At 40.1% G+C, this 22,157-nt stretch overlaps 5 protein-coding genes across 6 annotated transcripts; 1 reads left to right on the top strand and 4 right to left on the bottom strand.

The window, feature by feature from the left end:
- Positions 1 to 357: 357 nt before the first annotated feature.
- On the bottom strand, positions 358 to 2,204 carry RABE1B (RAB GTPase homolog E1B). The gene is made up of 2 exons (XM_089628641.1): positions 1,496 to 2,204; positions 358 to 1,402 (listed from the first exon to the last, which is right to left on the bottom strand). Exons 1-2 carry the CDS (start codon positions 2,075 to 2,077, stop codon positions 548 to 550), a joined length of 1,437 nt encoding a protein of 478 aa, XP_089484767.1. The 5' UTR covers positions 2,078 to 2,204; the 3' UTR covers positions 358 to 547.
- A 2,052-nt stretch (positions 2,205 to 4,256) lies between these two features.
- Positions 4,257 to 6,599, top strand: LOC149383475 (uncharacterized). Its single transcript, XM_089627809.1, has 4 exons — positions 4,257 to 4,647; positions 4,726 to 5,365; positions 5,471 to 5,788; positions 5,863 to 6,599. Exons 1-4 carry the CDS (start codon positions 4,257 to 4,259, stop codon positions 6,527 to 6,529), a joined length of 2,016 nt encoding a protein of 671 aa, XP_089483935.1. The 3' UTR covers positions 6,530 to 6,599.
- A 229-nt stretch (positions 6,600 to 6,828) lies between these two features.
- On the bottom strand, positions 6,829 to 8,436 carry LOC149383474 (uncharacterized). The gene is made up of 4 exons (XM_089628205.1): positions 8,292 to 8,436; positions 7,824 to 8,222; positions 7,577 to 7,725; positions 6,829 to 6,980 (listed from the first exon to the last, which is right to left on the bottom strand). Exons 1-4 carry the CDS (start codon positions 8,376 to 8,378, stop codon positions 6,839 to 6,841), a joined length of 777 nt encoding a protein of 258 aa, XP_089484331.1. The 5' UTR covers positions 8,379 to 8,436; the 3' UTR covers positions 6,829 to 6,838.
- A 1,077-nt stretch (positions 8,437 to 9,513) lies between these two features.
- On the bottom strand, positions 9,514 to 11,648 carry LOC149383473 (uncharacterized). The gene is made up of 4 exons (XM_089627808.1): positions 11,482 to 11,648; positions 10,435 to 10,839; positions 9,979 to 10,353; positions 9,514 to 9,897 (listed from the first exon to the last, which is right to left on the bottom strand). The coding sequence occupies exons 1-4, from the start codon at positions 11,557 to 11,559 to the stop codon at positions 9,514 to 9,516; spliced, it is 1,242 nt and encodes a 413-aa protein (XP_089483934.1). The 5' UTR covers positions 11,560 to 11,648.
- A 223-nt stretch (positions 11,649 to 11,871) lies between these two features.
- On the bottom strand, positions 11,872 to 14,904 carry WNK3 (WNK family serine/threonine-protein kinase 3). 2 transcript variants are annotated; one of them, XM_089628204.1, is made up of 7 exons: positions 14,405 to 14,899; positions 14,198 to 14,235; positions 13,804 to 14,031; positions 13,504 to 13,727; positions 13,250 to 13,407; positions 12,820 to 13,126; positions 11,872 to 12,732 (listed from the first exon to the last, which is right to left on the bottom strand). In XM_089628204.1, the coding sequence occupies exons 1-7, from the start codon at positions 14,504 to 14,506 to the stop codon at positions 12,086 to 12,088; spliced, it is 1,704 nt and encodes a 567-aa protein (XP_089484330.1). In that variant the 5' UTR covers positions 14,507 to 14,899; the 3' UTR covers positions 11,872 to 12,085. The 2 variants fall into 2 exon arrangements, with proteins under 2 accessions (XP_089484330.1, XP_089484328.1); XM_089628202.1 differs by having other exon boundaries at positions 13,250 to 13,727; positions 14,405 to 14,904.
- Between the last annotated feature and the right edge of the window lie 7,253 nt (positions 14,905 to 22,157).

Raw genomic sequence — 22,157 nt, 5'->3', positions numbered from 1 at the left:
TTATTTTTTATCTAACCAATCGCAATGAATCAATAATTACCTCTGGAATTGATTCTTTTTATTTTGTGGAGGCTATTCAACAAGATGGTTTGGGTTATGAGTGAAATGTGCAGCTACAAAAATGGATCCAGAACTGAGCTCTCCCGCATTGAGAATGAACCGATATAAATCTGTTTCTTTTATTCTTTGAATATTTCATTGTTGATTAGATCGGATGTGGTGCTCAAATCTCAAACAGATTCCAAAACAAACTAAAACTCACAAAGATTTCAGGATTCAAGCTTCTCGAGCTTGGGAATGAATAGAAAGCCAACAGCTTTGACGCAAAACACAAAGAGAAGAAGAAACCCACTTCACTTCAGCCTCCTAAAGCACTCTCTCGATTTGACTCATATATATCATTTAAGATTTAACAAAGTTCTCTTGAATTTACCGCCAAAGAAAGAACACCACCATAATAAATAAAATAAAATCCTACAAAATATATGCCCCCATCGAATAATAAAATTAAAAAGAAGAAAAAAAAGAACATGAACTCATGGATGAATCACTCAATGATGGCCTGAATGACTCCGGCTCCGACGGTCTTCCCGCCCTCGCGGATGGCAAACCTCATACCGGACTCGCAGGCGACGGGGACGATGAGCTCGACCTCCATCTTGACCCTGTCCCCGGGCATGACCATCTTCGACTCCTCGTCCTTGTCGTTCATGATCCGAGTCACTTTCCCCGTCACGTCCGTCGTCCTCATGTAGAACTGCGGCCGGTACCCGTTGAAAAACGGAGAGTGCCGCCCCCCTTCCTCCTTCTTCAAAACGTAAACCACCGCCTCGAACTTCGTGTGAGGCGTTATCGTCCCCGGCTTCGCCAAAACCATCCCCCTCTGGATATCCGCCTTCTGAATCCCCCGCAGCAAAAGCCCCACGTTGTCCCCGGCCTGAGCGTCGTCCAGAATCTTCTGGAACATCTCCACCCCCGTGACCGTCACGCTCCGAGTCTCCCTCAGCCCGACGAGGTCAACCACGTCCCCGACCTTGACCAAGCCACGCTCGACACGTCCCGTGGCGACCGTTCCTCTCCCCGTGATTGAGAACACGTCCTCGATGGCGAGGAGGAATGGGAGCTCCGTCTGGCGCTGGGGGATCGGGATGTACGAGTCCACGGAGTCCATGAGCTCGTAGATTTTGTCCACCCATTGATTCTCGCCGCGCTTTATGGCCGGGTTTGCCATTAGGGCCTCGAGGGCGAGGAGGGCCGAGCCGGAGATGATCGGGATGTCGTCTCCCGGGAACTCGTAGGAGGAGAGAAGCTCGCGGACTTCGAGCTCCACGAGCTCGAGAAGCTCCTCGTCGTCCACTTGGTCTTGCTTGTTCAAGAACACCACCATGTTCGGAACTCCCACCTGTAAAAAAAGAAAAAGAATAAAGAACCATTCTTGGACACTATGATAAAGAAGCAATCTTTATGAGAGAGAGAGAGCGAGAGATTGGGAAACCTGTTTTGCGAGGAGGATGTGCTCCTTGGTCTGGGGCATGGGGCCATCGGCGCCGGAGCAGACGAGGATAGCGCCGTCCATCTGGGCGGCGCCGGTGATCATGTTCTTGACGTAGTCGGCGTGGCCGGGGCAGTCCACGTGGGCGTAGTGGCGGTTCTCGGTCTCGTATTCGACGGTGGCGGTGTTGATGGTGATTCCTCGGGCTCTCTCCTCCGGCGCGGCGTCGATCTCGTCGTACTTTTTGGGGGCGCTGTTTCCCATGGAGGCCAGGGCCATGGTGAGAGCGGCCGTGAGGGTGGTCTTGCCGTGGTCCACGTGGCCGATTGTGCCGATGTTCAGGTGGGGCTTGTTGCGCTCGAACTTGCCCCTCGCGGCTCGCACCGTGAACGCGGCTCGGCGCCGGCGAGCCAGGGCCGGGGTCGGGGTTAGGGCGGTGGTCAGCGGGGTCAGGGCCAGGAAGGACGACGCCGAGAGGGATCGGCTTGGCGCGGCTTGGGAGGAGGGCTGGTGAGCCGCGGCGGCGCTGGTCGGGAAGACCAGCCGAGCGGAGGCCGAGGCTGCGGCGGCGGTGGAGATAGCCATGGCTGAGTAGAGATAGAGTTAGAGGGATGAGAAATGGAGGGTTTTTGAGAGACTGGGTAATTGTGAGTGTGTTATCCTTTTGGGGGAGAGATAAAAGAGGGCCTTTCAATTCTGAAGGGGTTTGGGTGTAATAGCGAAGCGAATTCTATCCATTCCTCTCCACACTCTACTCTGGTTTGTTGCACGGAGTCTCGCGTGCAACCGGGTCCAGGTAGCGACACGTGGCGAGGACTTGGGGGGTGTTGTTTTTCGAGATGTGGAACAAGGATGGCCACCAGTGAATCTTAGGGCAGAGAAATAAGGTTTAAGGAATAACCAGTGTTTAGATTGATTCTCTTATTATGACTTTATTAGTATTATAATCAGAATGCTAATTTTTGAGTAATTTATAATTAATTAGTGTGAGAAGTTTGATAAGATACTGAAAAAATTACGAGTATAATTCAAAATATTTGAGGCTACGAACAAGAGTGGGCTAGGATTGTGGTTTATATACTGACAGTGAAGCGAATAAAGCAGCCGCTTAAGGCCTCTGAAATTTGGAGTAAAAATAAATCCCAAAGTTCTGTTTAAATGAGCTTCGAATTTTTGCCCCATTTTACATACAAAAAATCCCATTATAATTGTTGTTTACTCACTATGCGTAAAATGAAAAAAAGGCTCATTATAATTGCTGTTTGCCCCATTATAATTGCTGTTTGCCCATTATAATATTTATTGAGAATGATAGTTGATATATAATTTTTTGTTAATTTTTTGAAGACCTAAGTTTTAAATTTTGCTTAAGGCCCCATATAGCTTAGGCCGGCCCTGGATCATGTAACCCCACAAAGTCAAGCTTCTGTTGGTTCCACGTCTTTTGTTAAGGTACTCTAGTTTTCTCTCCAACAATTTATTAAGTCTTTGATAGCAACAAAATCTAATCACAGAAAGAAAAAAAAATATAGCGATGAAAAAATTACATGAGAAATGCCAAACTGGGACATCCAAAATGGCATATTTTACAAGTACTGGATTATAAAGAAATTTCATTAATTGGGCTTAATAACCCATTAAATATCAAGATTAGACCCTAATGTTTAAAAATATCTAAATATGGACTTTTGTACCGAAAATGGACAAAAATGCCCCTGAGACTATATCAGCTCAGCCTCACTCTCACTCTCACACTCGCTCAAACTCTTTCAAATCCACTCAAATCCACTCAAATCCTCTCTACTTAAGCGGGTTTCAAAAGAATCATGGGTAAGATTACTAACTTAATCATTTTTACAAAGTTTATGAATGTATATGATAGAATGTAGCATAAAAAATCGATCAGATCTGAAAACAAAGTCCAAAATCTGGGTTTAACTTGTTTGTACGATGGTATACGATGAAATTTAAATTTGTGTACGATGAAATTTAGAAAAAAAATTGGATTCTGTACGATGCTGTACGATGGTGTACGATGGTATACGATGTTGTACGATGCCGTACGATGCCTCTTTTACAATGTACGATTCTGTACGATGGTATACGATGCTGTACGATGCAGTACGATGTCTATCAGTAAGATGATGTACGATGATGTACGATAGTGTACGATGGTATACGATGTTGTACGATGCAGTACGATGGTGTGCGATATAGAAGCTTATTTTGCATAGTTTGACTGTTTTTTGCAGTTTTTGTCATGATTAACGGCACTTGGGAGAAGGAAGGACACCAATGGGTTTTCACCAATGCAGAATTTCGTGCATTCGTAATTCCGAAAGAGGTAACGTACACGGAGTTAGTAGATTTCTTATACGAGAAGTTCGAGTTAGACAGATTCGCGTTCGACTTAAAACTCGAAGTCCCATATGAAGTCGGTACAATTCCAGTAGGTCCTGCCGTATTGAAGGACAATGGTGATGTTTCGCATTTTATGAAGCACAAATATCGTAATAGATTTCCACTCTGTGTAAGTTTGGTACCGAAACAGATCGAGGTCATTGCACCTATTGCGTATCGAGGACTATGTAAAGGGAAAGATGTGGAAGTTGGAATGGTGTCTCGCAATGAACCGAAGAAGAAACGGAATACTCTTGTTATCGAGGATCGACAAAAAGATCCTATAATTGAAAACAAAGACGGTGGCTGTGACGATGACTTGTTTAACGAGTACAAGGGTGCCGGAAACGGTGACGAAGTATACATGCGTGATAGAGATTGTAATCACAACAGTGACGAATATGATGGACACAATGGTGATGAATACGAAGATGGCGAAGGTGATGAAAACGAAGGTGGCGAAGGTGATGAAAACGAAGGTTGCGATGGTGATGAAGAGAATAGTGATGGATATGACGGAGATAACAATGGTAGAGGTGAAGAATTTGAAGAATTTGCCAATCCCGAAGAATATGAAGAATTTGTGGAAACGTTTACGGTACCAACGGGTCATTGTGAACCATCGGGTCAATGTCAGCGTGAGCCTCCGATGATCGGATCACCTATCGTTCCTTATTCATGGAAAGCACCCGAGTTCAGCGCCGATGATGTTGTGAAGGAAAACCCGAGTCATTATCCAAGTCATTCTTCTACAGGTAATTTAAGTGGATTCAAATGAGATTCAAGTATAATATGAAACCACATATTGTTTAACTAACCTTTGAAAGTAACAGGTAGCTCAGAAGAAATATATATTGGGCAGCAATTTGAAAACAAGCATGAACTGAAGAAACATATCCACTTGTACGCGTTGAAACATAATTTCGAATTTAGAGTGAAATCTTCTTCGAAAAAGAGATGGTATGTTCTATGCAAAAACGAGAGATGCACATGGAGGTTGAGGGGTGTCGTGCAGTGGTCTGAGATGTGGGAGATTACGTCGTACGAGGGTAAACACTCATGTGGGCGTGTTGTTCGAACAGAGGGCCATCGAGGAGCGGCACCATGGGTCATCGGTCACGTATTTAAAGACAAGTACTCAATTAACTCTATGGCGGAGTATTCGGCGCATAACGTCAGGGAAGAAGTGAAGACAAGATGGGGTGTGAACGTATCGTATTTGAAAGCTTGGAGATCCAGGGAGAAAGCTATTGGGTACGTGCGGGGTACGCCGGAACAATCGTACCAGAAGTTACCGTCTTGGCTGTACATGTTGAAGCAAAAGAATCCTGGGACGTTAACAGACTTTGTGCGAGATGATGATAAATTCAAGTATGCTTTCTTTTCCATTGGGGCGTGTCGTAGAGGCTTCAAAGCATGTCGGCCGGTCATAGCATTGGACGGTGCATTTCTGAAGACAAAATACGGGGGACAGTTGCTTTGCGCAATTGCAATGGATGCGAATTCACAATTATATCCACTTGCATTCGGAGTTGTAGATAGCGAGTGTCATGCTTCTTAAATTTGGTTTTTGAGAAGATTGCGAGAAGCTATCGGTGAAGACGTACCTAATTTGGCGTTCATATCCGATCGCCACGTTAGCATCATACATGGTGTCGAGGTTGTGTTTCCTGGTATCCCTCACGGAGCATGTTACCATCATTTACAACTGAATGTCCAACACAAGTTCAAGACAGACCATTGTCGCTTTGAACTTTACGATGCGGCTTACGCCTTCAGTAAAACAGCATTCGAAGCTAATTTTAGACAGTTGAGACGTAAGGATGTCGAGATGGCAAAGTATCTTGAAGAAGTTGGTGTCGATCGGTGGGCCAGAGCTTTCTTTCCTGGAAAACGGTAAGAGTCTAGAACTTCTTTTGTACTGAATTTTTTATGTCGTTGATTATATAAATCAAGTATGTTTTATATAGGTACGACCTAATGACGAGCAACAACGCAGAAAGCTTCAACAACAAAACAAGGAATGCGAGGACGTTTCCCATTACGACGTTGCTCGAGTTTATTCGATTCACACTCCAAACTTGGTTTTTTGAACGAGAAGAGATAGCGAACAAGTTGAACACAAAATTGACACCAACGTGGCAAAATGATCTCGCACAGCTAAATAATAAGGCACAGTTCGTCAATGCGTACGGACTTGGTCTATATGAATGTCATGTCAAAGACGTAAGAGGTGATTTCGATGTAGACCTTATGGCGAAGACGTGCACTTGCGGACTACCACAACAATTGAATATCCCGTGCGAGCATTCTATCGCAGCAGCCCAACATCGAAGCGTGGACGTGTACTCGTTATGCAGTGACTTTTATTTGAAGGAGACGTGGATTGAGATGTACAAGGAAGCCATATATCCGGTTGGCAATGAAGATCAATGGGATGTCCCGGATGAGATAAAAAACATGAAAGTTTCGGAACCCGTTGAAAAGAAGCAAGCCGGTCGACCGAAGAAAAGTAAACAAGGAAGAAGAAGAATTAATCGATACCCATCTCAAGGCGAAAAGATTGTCGTGCAGCGAAAATGCGGGAAATGTGGTGGTAGGGGACATAACAGAAAAACATGCACTTGGAGGGATTAAAACTTTAGACTTTGTGTGTTATTTTTATTTTTAAGTTTAAAACTTTAACGTTTATTTGAGTCACCTTTTTATCTTGTTTAATGGCGTCAAGATGCAACTTTAGTTGTTTATAAATGTCTCGAGTTCTAAACCCTTTGTGAATGTGTGAATTTTTGATGTTTTTTTTTGTGAATCTCTTTAATTGAATTACATGTTTATAAGGTACAATAAAAAACACAATAGTCAACAAACCATCTCGATAATATGTTTATAAGGTACTATTACATAGAAAACTAAAAAGATAAAAAATAAACATCCGAAAATACAAAATCACGGGATAAGGTGGTTGTAGAATAAGTCCACGCACCATTTCTTCCTGAACATTCTCATATTCTCACTTTGAAGAGTGTCAAATGATTCGTTCAGTACTACGTGCTCGACATACTTCAATGCGAACATCCCGCAATCACCGCTACAACACAAGAATAAGTTGTCACAAATAGTTGAAACATAACTTGAAAAAACATGATTGTTTAGAGAAAGTTGTCAAAAAAAAGTTCAAATAACTAGTAAAATAACTTGTCAATTAAAACTTGTAAAAAAAAAAAAAAACTTCTAAAATAATTTGTCAATAAAAACATGATTGTTTAGAGAAAGTTGTCAAAAAAAAGTTCAAATAACTAGTAAAATAACTTGTCAATTAAAACTTGTAAAAAAAAAAAAAAAAACTTCTAAAATAACTTGTCAATAAAAACATGATTGTTTAGAGAAAGTTGTCAAAAAAAAGTTCAAATAACTAGTAAAATAACTTGTCAATTAAAACTTGTAAAAAAAAAAAAAAAAACTTCTAAAATAACTTGTCAATAAAAACATGATTGTTTAGAGAAAGTTGTCAAAAAAAAGTTCAAATAACTAGTAAAATAACTTGTCAATTAAAACTTGTAAAAAAAAAAAAAAAAACTTCTAAAATAACTTGTCAATAAAAACATGATTGTTTAGAGAAAGTTGTCAAAAAAAAAGTTCAAATAACTAGTAAAATAACTTGTCAATAAAAAGATAATTGTTTACCTGTAAGCACATTGTGGGACCTTGTCATCGACGATCCACGTCGGCACAGTGAACTTAATTTCACCATGTTCACTTTCCCGGTAAGAGTGGGGATGGTTCTTGAAGAAACCACCTATGGCCACAACCCTAGCAAATGCTCGACTCCAAGTCTGAATAATAAACATTTTAACAATGTTAAGTAACTCTTATAATTTAATTAATTGTTGCTCTAAGGTAATAATTGTGAATAACATAACATTTTACGTACCTCCATCAGCTCAGTGAAGTCCTTTTGATATCTCGACGACTGCATGAGATCCTTTTGGCAGTCGAAGACGGTAATGGTCCAGGCCTCGATGTCGATCCGAAATGTGAACCAATGAAGGTTCTGGAAGTTCACGACGAACAGGATCTCTCGAGCACCATCCCAAGGCAAAATATCGGCGTCCCTATACCCAGTCATCGGGCTAATAGTTGCCCTCATGTCCCAGTCCACGGGTTCGGGCTCTGCTCCCAGTTCGATGGCCTTGTTGATGTTCGCTTCTTCCGTTCTGAATCGGCCGTACACGTGCTGGACCCACCGACAATCCATGATTCGGACGTCTTGCCGATAACCGTCGAGACCTCGTTGGCGAGCCCGAACCATGTGAATCATAGCATCAATATGCTGAGACATTACAAACATATAGCGTTATTTTAAATTGATTGGAAAAAGTGAAATTATATAATAACATACCGAATCATGTAGCCATTTGGTTTCTGTCAATATCGTGTCGAAGAAAATCGTGTCTGCGTCGCACGTCTTCAGTCGAACAGACTCCATGAATTTGCCGTCCCACTTTTTTATCCGCAACCACTTAACGAAATTATCAAACTCTTTTTGCTTCACGTCCTTTAACGGCTTGAACTTGGGGATCGGCTTTTCCAAATACTTGGGCCTCGTCGGATCAGTGAATTCGGACCAACGCGACGTCTTCTGTCGCACTTGCCGATGTGGACGTGCCGGAGTAAGCTGTGCCTTCTGTCTTTTCCTTAGAGGAGTTGTGAGCGGGCGTAGCTTATCCGAAATGTCTTCTCTACGAGGACTCGACGAAGACGTCGACAACCTGGGAGAAGTCACCGGCCTGATCTCCGATCGCTTCGACGACTCGCGATGCGTTGAAGATGGCTTCTTCGACTTCTTCGATGACTCGCGATGCGTAGAAGACGGCTCTGACTTCTTCGATGACTCGCGATGCGTAGAAGACGGCTCTGCCTCATGCGATGGAGACGCCGGCTTTTGACTAGCCGCCGGAGGAGGAGGAGGAGGAGGAGGAGGAGGGATCCGGCGTTTACGACCATCATCTTGGGTCGTGGGAATTTCACCCCCAGGCAAGCCCGTTGCGTCCTCGAACAAAATGTTCAGCCTCCTCCACATAGAAAGCTGAAAGTCAAAGTAATAAAATATGTCACAAAATTTAAACTTGTCAAAAAAATTTAAACTCAACTCTAAAATTTAAACTCAACTCTAAAATTTAAACTCAACTCTAAAATTTAAACTCAACTCTAAATTTTAAACTTAACTCTAAAACGTTAAATTATATTTAAACTTAACTCTAAAACGTTAAATTATATTTAAACGTAACTCTAAAACGTTAAATTAAATTTAAACTCAACTTTAAAACGTTAAATTAAATTTAAACTCTACTTTAAAACGTTAAATTATATTTAAACGTAACTCTAAAACGTTAAATTAAATTTAAACTCAACTTTAAAACGTTAAATTAAATTTAAACTCTACTTTAAAACGTTAAATTATATTTAAACTTAACTCTAAAACGTTAAATTAAATTTAAACTCAACTTTAAAACGTTAAATTAAATTTGAACTCTAACCTGTCTAACACTCATGCGCTCAACTCTACGGCCGGTCGTGGCAAGAGAACGTAAGACTATCCCTTGTGACTGAATCATTCGTTTTTAGGATGCTAGCAGTTGTTCTTGAGATGCTCGCAGTTGTTCTTGGGAAGCTCGCATTTCTCCCCACATTTCCCGTGTTATGACAAAGGCCTCGGGAATGTCGGCGCGAGAGGTCGCTGTAGGCCTCGATCCCATTGCGGGAGTGGTCGGACTAGCAAGACGAACACGTGGAGTGTCTGACACGTGTTCGTCGTCGGAGTCTCCGACGATGGCATCTTCTGCAACAGTCGCGACTCGATCTATTTCTTCTTCGATGTCTCGCGGCTCTGTCGCATCTTCGCCCTCGACGTCTATGGGATACAGACATTTGCTCGTCTGTGTCTCGAGGAGAGTGAACATTTCTTTCTCTGGTGCCCTTGGTCTCAGCATTTGAAGAACACCCACCTACAATACATTAATAAACGTTACCAATATTCCAAAATAATGTAAAATACATTAATAAACGATAAATAATAAAAAAGTTACCGTTTTTTTATTCAAGACCGCCTCGATGTCTTTGCCCATTATGAGCACATTACTAGACCACGAGTGCATCCGGGGCACACGAATCCCCTGGTTCGACCCGAACCTCATCCCGATCTCTGGGATAGCCTCGTACGCCCAGTAATGAAGGGTATGGAGATTACCCGTCAATGTGTACTTGGCCTCTTTCTGTGCCACATCCGGCTTGTCCTTCAACTTCTTTTGCAGCGTTTCGTGATAACGCCGTACGTTCACCGACAAGCTGGAATACGTCTCTGCCCAACTCAAATTTCCCCAAGGCATCTTGAAGAAGAAGGGGAGGTCTTGAACGATGTATAGAAATTTCTGCCACTTTTCTTCGATGGCTTTGTTGGCCGGCTGCCCCAGAAGATACCCGTAGACGAATACGAGCAGCCCGAGCTTGAACGCAGCGTCAGGGCTTCGACATATGGTGAACGCGTTGATCAACGCGCTCAACTTGCTTCCGGCAATGCCGTTCAAGTGATCCGTGATCAATCCATCGTTCTTTCGCTCGTCTTGTTCGGCTTTGGTCGGACCGTCTTCATAAGTCATCCCCGAGACGAGTGCGTACTCGAGGCGTCCAAATCGTACCCGTTTGCCTCCGATACCAAAATGTATCTCGCCGCGTACTGTCGCCTCGATCTTCTTCTGAAGGAGAGTATGTACGAGCACCGGTGAGAAACCAAGCTCGCTCTCCGTAAAAAATTGCTCGAACGGAGTCCCGAGGATTCGTTCTTTTATCCCGAGCTCATCGAATCTACTCCGTACAAGCTTCAAGATCCCCGTCCCACCGTACGTGATACGCCCCGGGAATGAGACGTTGTATATGTAGTTTAAATTGTCCTAAAAAAAACAACAAAATTAAATCAGAATCACAAAACAAGAAATTAAATTTTTTTAAAAAAATCATCGTATAGCATCGTACAGCATCGTATATCATCGTAAAACAAGAAATTAAATTTTTTAAAAACATCATCGTATAGCATCGTACAGAATCGTATATCATCGTAAAACACGAAATTAATTTTTTTAAAAAAATCATCGTATAGCATCGTACAATATCGTATATCATCGTAAAACAAGAAATTAAATTTTTTAAAAAAATCATCGTATAGCATCGTACAGCATCGTATATCATCGTAAAACAAGAAATTAAAGTTTTTTAAAAATCATCGTATAGCATCGTACCGCATCGTACGACATCGTACAAAGTCGTACGACAATTTTTTAGAAAACATAAACCCATCGTACACCATCGTATCACATCGTAGAGCTCTATGAATTTCATCGTACGACATCGTACAGCATCGTACGACATCGTACGATGCATCAATCTCATCGTACACTGGCCCTAATTTCAAACCCTAACATTCTAAATCCGACCCAAATCAACTCAAATCAACTCAAATAAGATTAATACTAACTCATAAACCCTATTCTAACTATTTCCAAAGACATTTAACAACAAATTAGTTGAAAACTTACCTTTTTAGATGACTTTTGAGCTCGGGATTTCTGTGTTTCACCGCCGCCGAAGATTGAAGCGTTTCCATCGTACGCCATCGTCCTCTATCGTATTATATCGTACTGGCTCGTACAAGATCGTATGCCGTCGTACAATATCGTAGGAGTTCTCAGTTTTTTCTTTGTTTTGAACGAGTGAAATGGAGGAGAGAGGGAGAGAGGCGCGAATGAGTTCAAATAGAGGAGAGGGGTATATTTGTCCGTTTTGAGTCCAAAAGTCCATTTTTAGATATTTTAAAAAGTTAGGGTCTAATCTTGATATTTAATCAATTTTTAAGCCCACTTAATGAAATTTCTCTTTATAAACAAAGAGAATAAAAAGCAGACTGGTGTCACTGGTCATGACAGAAATCAAAGAGAATGAATCATCTGTACAATTATCTACAGACTTGGTCGGAAAATTTTGATACCTCTCATCGAACTGTGCATATATTTTCATCTGTAGGTAGAGTTATAACTTATAAAGACTTGTATTGTACATGTACCTGGACAATCACAGGTCATAATTTTTTTAGCTTCCTTTCTAGACGACAAGTTTCTTCACAGGTTAGCAAAAAAGGCGTGTTCAGTTTTGAATCTCGCAGTCAGGAATCTTCGCGTTACATAATTCTAAGACTCTTTGACGGGCTTCTGGCGAAATTCCGTTCAGAAGATCCGACATTTCCGACCTGTGTTTATTCTTCAGACCGTCTAGCTCCTTTCTCTGTTTCACCAACAGAGTCTTTGCTTTCTCAGCGACGGTCTTGATATCTGCTTCAATCTCGCCTGCGATTCTCATGTCGCTATCTGGGTCGTCGTTAACCTCGTTCTCTTCGGTCAAGCTACGAGCGGCTCCCGGGGAAGACAGGCTCGACGGGCCCGGTGTGACCGGTGAATTTCCCTTGGGCGAGTCTGACCAGTACTTACGGCCCGATGGTAATCTCTCCAAAGCGAGAGCTTTCAGAGGACTCGACTGGCTGGCCAAAGGGGAAGCCCCGTCCTTCATTTCGGAGGACCAGCTACCGGAAAACGGGGTTTGTTCGTCGAAATTGTAGCCGGAAACGTCTTCCGGTGTCCATTCGGGGAAGTTTTTTCGAATCTCAGACTCGATCATGTCGGCGATCGTCGAAATATCTTGATCTGTTAAATCCAATTCTTCAACCATTTCACCAGCAACTGAAGCTGGAGTATCTGATTCGGTGTCGAACGGGAAGTGGATATTTTGAACACGGCCTGGGTCGATAAAGAGAATTTTAGCATTGGGATGCAATAGTGTGTAAACAAAATTGTAGCACGGTAAAAGATAGTAATGAGGTAAACCTGAAGAGTCTGCTATTCGTAGTTTCAGAAATATTTTGGTAACCTCTTTCCGTTGACCTTGAACTGTGAAGTCTACAATTGGCTCAGCAGAATCAACCTCGAAAGAGTGGGCTTCTGCGATTGACTTTGGGTTTTGATATCCGTGTCGAACCGAACGATGAACGCTTTCATCCTCGTCCGGTCGGAGAAAGGGATCCATTAGAAGCTCCTTCGCAGTCAATCGTTCAGAGACATCTGCGAGACATTTTCCTATAAACGATTTGACTTTGGGATCCGTCACTTTCGCCAGAGATGCCGGCTTGATTCCCTAAAGAAAGAGCAAGTTTAGGCAACATTGTTTCAAGCAAAGTTCAATTTCTAACTACTTTTGGGTAGTTTGATTTCTTGAAAAAGCCACACAACACATTGTTTCGATTGTGAACGCTCTTACCGAGGTCACTTTCTTGTAAATTTGGGCCGCATTTGCACATTCACAATAAGGATACTCAAACGTGACTAACTCCATCAGACACATGCCAAAAGCATATATGTCCACAAGCTCGTTATACTCCTCTTCATAAAGCTCAGGCGCCATGAACTCTGGAGTACCTAACTCGCAAAAGAAACACGTTTTCGCTTCAAAATTCCGTACACCATCATAAGAGGATATAGTAAAACCGATGATAAGAACAAAGCAACACTTACCAATAACACTATGAGCAGAACGAGCCTGGCGAAGAATGGCAGCCAGTCCTAAGTCGCCGATTTTAACCTCACCTTGATTACCATTTACAAAGATGTTATCGCATTTTAGATCTCGATGAATGACAGGCGGGTCGTGACTGTGAAGATAGAGAAGGCCTTCTAAGATCTGCCTAGACCATTTCTTCAGTGCCCTCAAATCGACATTTTTATGCTTCGCCCGGTATCTGAGAAAAAAAAAAAAAAAAAAACTCAATCTTCAGCCAATCAAACAGTAAACGAAAAAAAAAAAAAAAAACTCACTGTCGCAACGTTCCCGAAGTGAAAATCTCGGTGATGATGTTTATATTCTCTTTCTTGGTATCAACCCAAGACGTGTAGAACTTAATAATGCTCTTATGCTTCAAAGTCTTGAGAAGATGAACTTCCGAGTAAAGTCGTTCCAGATCTTCAGAGTGTCGCAACAGATCTGTGAGCTTGACTTGGTTCCAAGCTACTTCAATGCCTTCTAATTCATCGAAGGCTCGATATCTGAGTCACCGAGCTCGGTCAAGGAAACACTTGTCTCAAACCTAAATAGAATCCGCACTCGGATTTTGCTCTGTTGCTGTATTGTATGGTGATACACATTCGTATATATCTTATTACTTTTCTAGTATTAACCTAAAATCAATCCGAATACAGCCAAAAAGGATACACTTTTTTGAAAGCGCCTTTTCCTAAGATTTCTTTGTACTGCAAGATCACCCATAGGCAGCGAAAGAAAACGATCGCGAACAGTTAAGAGATGCTGATTTAAATATAGAAAATTGAATACTCGATCCCATTGCCTCAACGAAATAACCATTAAAACGAAGATCATAGCATTAGACTCTCCACAAAAACGAGACGATAAAATACTGACCCGACCGTAGCGACCAGAGGGATCAATCTCGACGAACTCGGGCGCGAGATCCTCGTGTTCCGACTCGGACGACGAACCTCGAGGCATTTTCTCTCTCCCCATGAATGTCCAAATTAGGAAACCCTAGCTTCGGTCATCGTCGGTCGAACTTCGACGGCAAAGCCCCAAATATACCCCGTCCGATCATCAATCCCATTACGTGTATCGTACGTCACGAGAACCAGACTCGAGTACGAACCTGATTCTGATACCTGAAATACAGAGAGAGAGAGAGAGAGAGAGAGAGAGGTGCGTTTGTGTTTCTTGCTGGTGAAAGAGAGAGCCGAGAAAATGGGAAATTGGTAATTAGTTGAGGCGACTTTTCAAGTGAGCGTCGTTGGTCACACAAACACTGGCTCTTCGAGTCACGTGGGTGGTCATGTAGGACCCACTGCATCCGTAGTCAATGATGACGTGGCTAGATCTAACATCTGATGAGATCTTTATGAGGATCTATAGACGCTTCTTCCCTGGACTTTCTTGATACACATACGAGTACCTATTCTTTTTTTTAGGAAAGAAGAGAAAGAAAGCATTTATTGATTGTAACGTTAACAGAAATGCAGGACGACCAGTGTTCTCTCTTGGTACAAAGTAAGTACAACCAATTTTCCGAATGTTTTTACCCAACCTTCCCTTTCCCTTTTATTATATCACAACAGAAAATAAAGAGACTCCACGAAAAAAAAAGAGTACTAAAAAAATGTTAAGTGTGAAACTATGTGAAAAAAATTATAATGCATAAAAATGATAGAAAAATTGTACAAAATAACCATTTGAAACTTATTGATTAGAAAAATAGTCAAAGTTTTAGTTTTTAAGCAAAGTAGTTAAATTTACATTTTCAAATTTTTTTTGACAACCAAGATTAAAATTTTTGACGATTATTATAAACAATTGATCACTTTCAAAAAAATTAATTTTTGGATCATTTTTTTTTTCCTGAAACCAGACTACTGCACAGTTTTTCCATTTCACTAAATTCGACAAACTTTGACTATTTTGCAAATTCATAACTTTAAATTTGCTACATCACCCAAAAATGAACGTAGACCTCAAAATTATTAAAACATCAATACTAGACCCACTAATTTAATAATATCCAAAATTGGACTTTTGACTCATTTTCGGACAAAAATGCCCCTGAAATCAAATATACCATCAAACTTGTCTATTTCTCTCTCATTTCAAACACTTTCATCTCTCTCTCTCTCTCTCGCTCTCTCTCACCCTTAGGAATCCGACCAAATCCATCAAAATCCGACCGATTCCGAGCGTCTCCAAGTCATTTCGATGAGCTTCCACGCTCTAAATTCGGCGTTCAAGGTTGTCTAAGCTCTCATTCGTGGTTGAAGGTTCCATAGCTCAAAATGACGAAAAAGGTTTTCCGTTTTTTTTTTTTTTTTTTTTTTTTTTTTATCTTTATTTCATGTTTTATTGGTGTAGGATAGATATAATAGGTGATTGGAGTGATTATTAGTTATTATTGGATGATTTAAATCGAATTTAGAAGCTTTCATAGAAGTTAGGATTTTCAAAATTTAGCACAACTTCCGATGGTTTCCGTCAAGTTCCGAGGGTATATGAGATTTTCCGATGTTTTCAGATAGGTTCTGATGACTCCGATGGTTTCAGATAAATTACGATGATTTTCGATGCTTTAACATGAAATCCGATGTGTTCCGATGACTTTTAGATAAAATCTGATGGTTTCGGTCAAAATTGATATTTTTTTTATATTTTAGGAAAATATACTAAAAATTGGTGTTTCTTTTTATATTTTAGGATAGTTATATGTTATTGGTGTATTTTTTAGGACAAATTGACGTTCCTTTGCGAGCACAACTTTGCGGGACGAGTCACATATGGTGGCTCGGGTTACTTGAATATGGTGAAGGAAAAATATACGATCTTGGTCTAATTGATCGGCTCTCGGAGACTCTGTTCGAGAAATTTTTTTAGGGGAGCAGGCTCAACTTTTCCCCGGTACTCATACACAGTCTTCTTCTCCATAAGATTGATCCAACGAAAAGGAGGGAGATACATTTCGGATTGTGAAATAAATGCGTGAGGTCGGACGGCTCGAGTACGCGTTGATAAGCGGCTTGACTACAGAAGATGGTCCAACGGCGGGTTGAGCAGGACAAGCGAAAAAGCGATAAGCTCGTAACGGATTACTTGAACGACGTGTCAAATGCCAAGTTCGACGTCTTGGTAAATGCATTCAAGACTTGTCAAGATCCAGATGATGCTTACAAGCTTTGTTTGTATGTGTTTGTCATGGGATATCAGCTCGGAGTAGAACACAACAAAACCATCAACGAAAAATACCTTTATATGGTAGAAGACATGCCGTTATTCTATAGTCTGCATTGGGGAAACATCACCTGACCTGAGACTATATCGTCGCTGTCGGTGAATTTATCGCACTACTACGACAGATGTCGGGAAATTTGCACGCTAGTACTGGGAGTACAAGGCTATCCAAGAGACTAGTCAACAGCTCAGTAAAAATGCCGGTGTTCGAGTACCAAGGATGCATTCCTGGCCCAGCACCCGAGTTGTCACCCAGAAGGACGTCGAGATGATCCTAGTAAAAAAAACAGTAATTACTTTGAACTTAACGTCTCTAACTTAAAAATATTTATAGATGTTTGTTGTGTTGTAGTTGGGCGTTCTTCAGATATTGAGACCATGGACCGGGGGAGCGCACGTTTTTCCAGTTGCTAGAGACGCAACTTAGTCAATCTCTCTATCCGACAGAATGCGATGACGTGATTGGCCACGTAGTATTGAGGATGAGATTGACCTAGTAGAGTCAAAGGCAAAAGAAGTCGGCGTACTCAGATATGCTGAAGAAGACGAAGATGAGGACTTGTTGGGTGTGGAAGACGATGATGAAGATCATGTTTCAGATACTACGCGAGTTCCTCATCAGGTAATTTTTTGTAATGAGTTATTAGTTTATTTATTAATCGAAATATTAGTTTATTTATTAATCTATTATTAGTTATTTATTGATCGATTACTAGTTTATTTATTCAACAAATTATTAGTTTATTTTTTAACGAAATATTAGTTTATTTACTAATGAATTATTTATTTATTTATTGATCGATTATTAATTTATTTATAAGTGAATTATTAATTTGTTTTTTAACGAAATATTAGTTTATTTACTAATGAAATATTAGTTTATTTATTAATTGATTATTAGTTTATTTATTAATCAGTTATTAGTTTATTTATCAATCATTTTTGTCCGAATGTGCTCCCGCTCGTGTGGAAGCTCCTCTCATCCCGCTCCGTGGGTTTTGACAGAGGATATGTGAAATCAGATGGTACAATTTTAGGAAATCGTCTTGAAAGCTCCGAGTACACGAATAGTTGTAGACTAGAGAGAATGAGGCGGGACCATGTTTAAATAATTTGACTATAAAATTAATTTCTAAATCATTCGTTTCTATAAATCATCATTTTCTTATTAAAACATTTGGTGTCATCAACTTACATCTTGCCATGTTCGAGAAGATCAACCTCATATTAGAGGATGTGATAGATTTACCTCCGGGGCCGTTACCAACTACACAAGCTGGCGTACGTCATCTCTTTCGATCGCGTCATCCTCCTTCTCATCCTATTCCCTCCTCCTAATCCTCCTCCTCCTTCACAGCCGTCATCTTCAATGAAGCCGCCCTCTTCGACAAAGCCACCATCTTCTTTTAAGAGTATTAGACGTTCACAGCGCAAGATGTATCGAAGAAATTGCTCCCGCTTACATCCCTAACTACGAAGAAACACGGAAGGGACTCACAACGGACGCCATCTCAAAAATATCACCGGAAAGATACATTCTCCTTCGATTTCACGGACCCAACGCGGCCCAAGTACTCAGAAGTTCGACTCTCGTCGTTCAAAGCCTTGAAGGGACCAAACACTGCTGCTTTTAATGAGTTCGTCAAGTGGACCCGCACTATGAAATTTAACAGGAAATTGATGGAGAAAGTTTACACCAAGACCATTGACGTTTCTACCGATGTTTCAAATGTCAGCGAAAATCGGCAATTTTCGTCGACAAAGCCACTGCCGGAACTAACGGCCGATGAAGACATTTTTTTCGTTTCGTCGTAGAAAGTTGTTCGAAAAATCAACGAAACGACTTATCGTTTCTCCGAACGACATTCGCCGAAGCTTGTTCACTCGTTGCCTTAAAAATTATCAAAAATCGTCTCATTCTTTAGAAAGTAGGGGAAAACGAAAATCGACGATCGAAAATCGGAGAAGGTAGAGAAGTGTATGAGACCTCACGTACGCCGGTGAATCTCGAAGAATATCCATGTCGTCGTTGTTTCGGCTCGACGGAGTGCAAAAGCATAGGTTATGAACGACGTAAGTTTCAGCGACAATGCCTTTGCTGTTATCATTTTTTTTTGCGGCTAAGAACGTATATGAGGATGATGATGATGGTTGGAATATATAGGGCCAAAATAAACAACAAAGCCCAATCAATGCTTAAGAGAGTTAAAAATGACAAAAACCCATTAAATGTATTTATTTTAAAATGATAAAGGATATATATATAAATAAATTAAGTTACATAAAAATTTATGTAGATAATCTTTTTAAGCGACCATAAATATTCTTAACTAGTTTAATCAATATATATATATAGGTATGTATGTATATATATATATATATATATATATATAAATTGATACTATTGTTATTATTATATATAACATAGATATAGATATAGATAAAAAAAAAACTATATTATGTAGTACATATGTTGAGATATATATATATATATATACATATATATTTAGTATATTCTGCAACATTATTTCCGTTCGGTTTTCCATGAAAAACGGCATTTGAAAACGATATTTCAGTTGTCATTTTCCACATTTTTTCCGTTCGATTTTCCGTCGGCGTGTCGATTTTCCATAAATCAAGAGGTTCAAAATAGCATCGAAAACGGTATTTCGAACATTGCGTTGAATTACATTAATGTTAATACGTATTTATATTAAAAGTTAATTAGTATGTTTGTTATTTCATACACGTTCATAGCATGTTGATGTTATTCCGCATATGTTTCGGAGACGCCAAAGATAGTTTACCGAGTATCGTCAAGACGTCTGTATCATAGATACTCGATGAGTCCAAAACATATACGTTCGATATACTTAGAAAGCTGAATGATCATTAATTGAAACAAAAAGATATGAATGACTAAGTGACATATGAAATATGGCGATGACAACAGCATGTCATTAGAAGGAGAAAACCATACAGATAACTGGTTTCTAATGGTATAGTATATCTCCCATGAATAGAACCTATGAGTAGTGCCATTAAGAGGCAGACTTTCAAGAAATAATCAAGATATTGAATGAAATAAAAAAATACTTCTCTATAATCCTCCCCGAGCGGCAGTCAAACGGGAAAGCGTGAATGAGGGAATAGAGAAAATTGCAGCAAGGCAAGGCACAGACCTGAATGTCATGGAATGGGATGAGAGAATCGTGTAAATCCTGATGACTGGCTACAAAGATTCTAAAGTTTTGCCATTGACTCGTGCGCAAGAGATTTTATTTGTAGTCAACTTTAAAAACATGCATTGGTTCACCTTCCAAGTCGACTTAGAACAGTGGACTATAACCGTCTTGGATTGCCAGAAAGACCTTGTCCGGATGAAAGAAATATTTAGACGTTTCACTACGACTTAGGTTAGTAAAATTTGAAGTTTTATGTAATCTTGTGAACCCGATGTTGTCATTATCTTATATTTATTCAATAATGTAGATGTGAGTTCGAGCGTTACCAACGGTTATGGAAGCGTTGGGATTGTTTAGCGAGCCTTAGAGGGTAGAGCGAGAGCTAGTTGGAGCTAAATTTGACTTCCACATTTCCTATGGCTGGTCGACCAAAATGTGCCACATTGTGTAGCCGGTTAAGCAAATTGTATACTTAATTTTTTAGCGTATTTTGTTTATAACATTTTTTTTTTATTTTTCAGTGGTGATTGTGGGATGTTTGAAGTCAAGTATGTGGAGCACATCCTTGTCGATTTGGGTTTGATACACTTCACAGCGATAACACAAGAACGTTCAGGAAGAAATGGTCGACCGACTTATTTTATCAAGAAGAGATACCATGCTATGTTTTATTCTTTATTTTTTCCGTTTGAAAATGTTTGGGATATGTGGAACGTTGTTTTGGAAATGATATGTCATACACATAAAAATCAAAATTTTTTTTTTTTTATATGATATGTCAATAAATTTTTGGATATGATATGTCATAAACATAAGAATCAAAAGTTCTAAATAACAAAATCAAAATTCGTATATATAAAAATACAAAGTTATAAATTTCATAAATAAATAAGAATAAAAAAGTTCTAAACTTCATTAAAAAAATGTTCTAAACTTCATAAAAGAACAAAAAACAAAGTTCTCAATCCCTCCAAATGCATGTCTTTATCTTATGGCTCATACCACCACACTTTTCACATTTTCGATGAATAACAATTTTTTTTGCCTTGTGTGAGGTATCGATTGACCATTCGCCTTCCTTGTTTACTTTTCTTCGGCTGATCGGTTTGTTTATTTTCAAGTGGTACAGAAACCATCATATTTTTTTACCTCATCCGAAACGTTCCACTGGTCTTCATTTCCAACAGGATTTATGGATTCCTTATACAATCCAATCCATGTCTCCTTCAAATAGAAAGGACTGCACAAGGAATAAACGTTGACACTCCGATGTTGTGCATATGCGATGGCATGCTCGCATGGGATTTCAAGGAGTTGTGATAGTCCGCAAGTGCATGTATTTTCCAACAAATCTACATTAAAATCACCTCTCGTTTCCTTGACATGACATTCATACAGAACGAATCTGTACGCCGTGACGTACTATGCCTTTTTGTTTAGATGGCCGGGATCATCTTGAAACTTTTTCGCCAATTTTGTATCGTATTTCCTAGCTATTTCTTCTCGATAGAAAAACCAAGTTTGAAGTGTGAATTAAATGACCTCAAGCAACGTGGTAATGAGAAATATTTTATCATTCATCGTCTTATTGTTGAAGCTTTCTGCATTATTTCTCGTCATTATATCGTACATAGTACATACAAAACAATAACATATTAACAAAGTTATAAAATTCTTAAGAAAATATAATGACAAACGTAGAGTTTTAGTTTTACCGTTTCCCAGGAAATAATGCTCTAGCCCATCGATCAAAACCGACTTCTTCGAGATACTTTGTCATCTCGACATATTTCTATCTTAATTGCCAAAAATGAGCTTTGAAAGCTGTCTTATTGAAGACATAAGCGGCGACATTGAGTTCAGTGCCACAATGATCAGTTTTGAATTTATGTTGGACATGTAGTTTTAGATGATGGTAGCATGCTCCATGAGGGATACCAGGGAATACCACTTCGACACCATGTATGATACTAATCCACGAAGCATGACACTCATTGTGTACGACCTCGAATGCAAGTGGATATAACTGCGAATTCACATCCATTAAAATTGCGCAGAGCAACTGTCCACCATATTTTATCTTAAAAATGAACCATCCAATGATATGACCAGACGACATGACTTGACCCCTATACGACACGCCCCAATAGAAAAGAACGCGAACTTGATTTTGTCACCATCTTTCACAAACTCAGTCAAAGTCTCAAGATTCT

The sequence above is a fragment of the Urtica dioica genome, chromosome 10 (genome assembly GCF_054948205.1).
Source record: "Urtica dioica subsp. dioica isolate 48M chromosome 10, U.dioica_male_clone48M_v1_H2, whole genome shotgun sequence".
NCBI lineage: Eukaryota > Viridiplantae > Streptophyta > Magnoliopsida > Rosales > Urticaceae > Urtica > Urtica dioica.
This window is presented reverse-complemented; position numbering and strand designations above follow the sequence as displayed.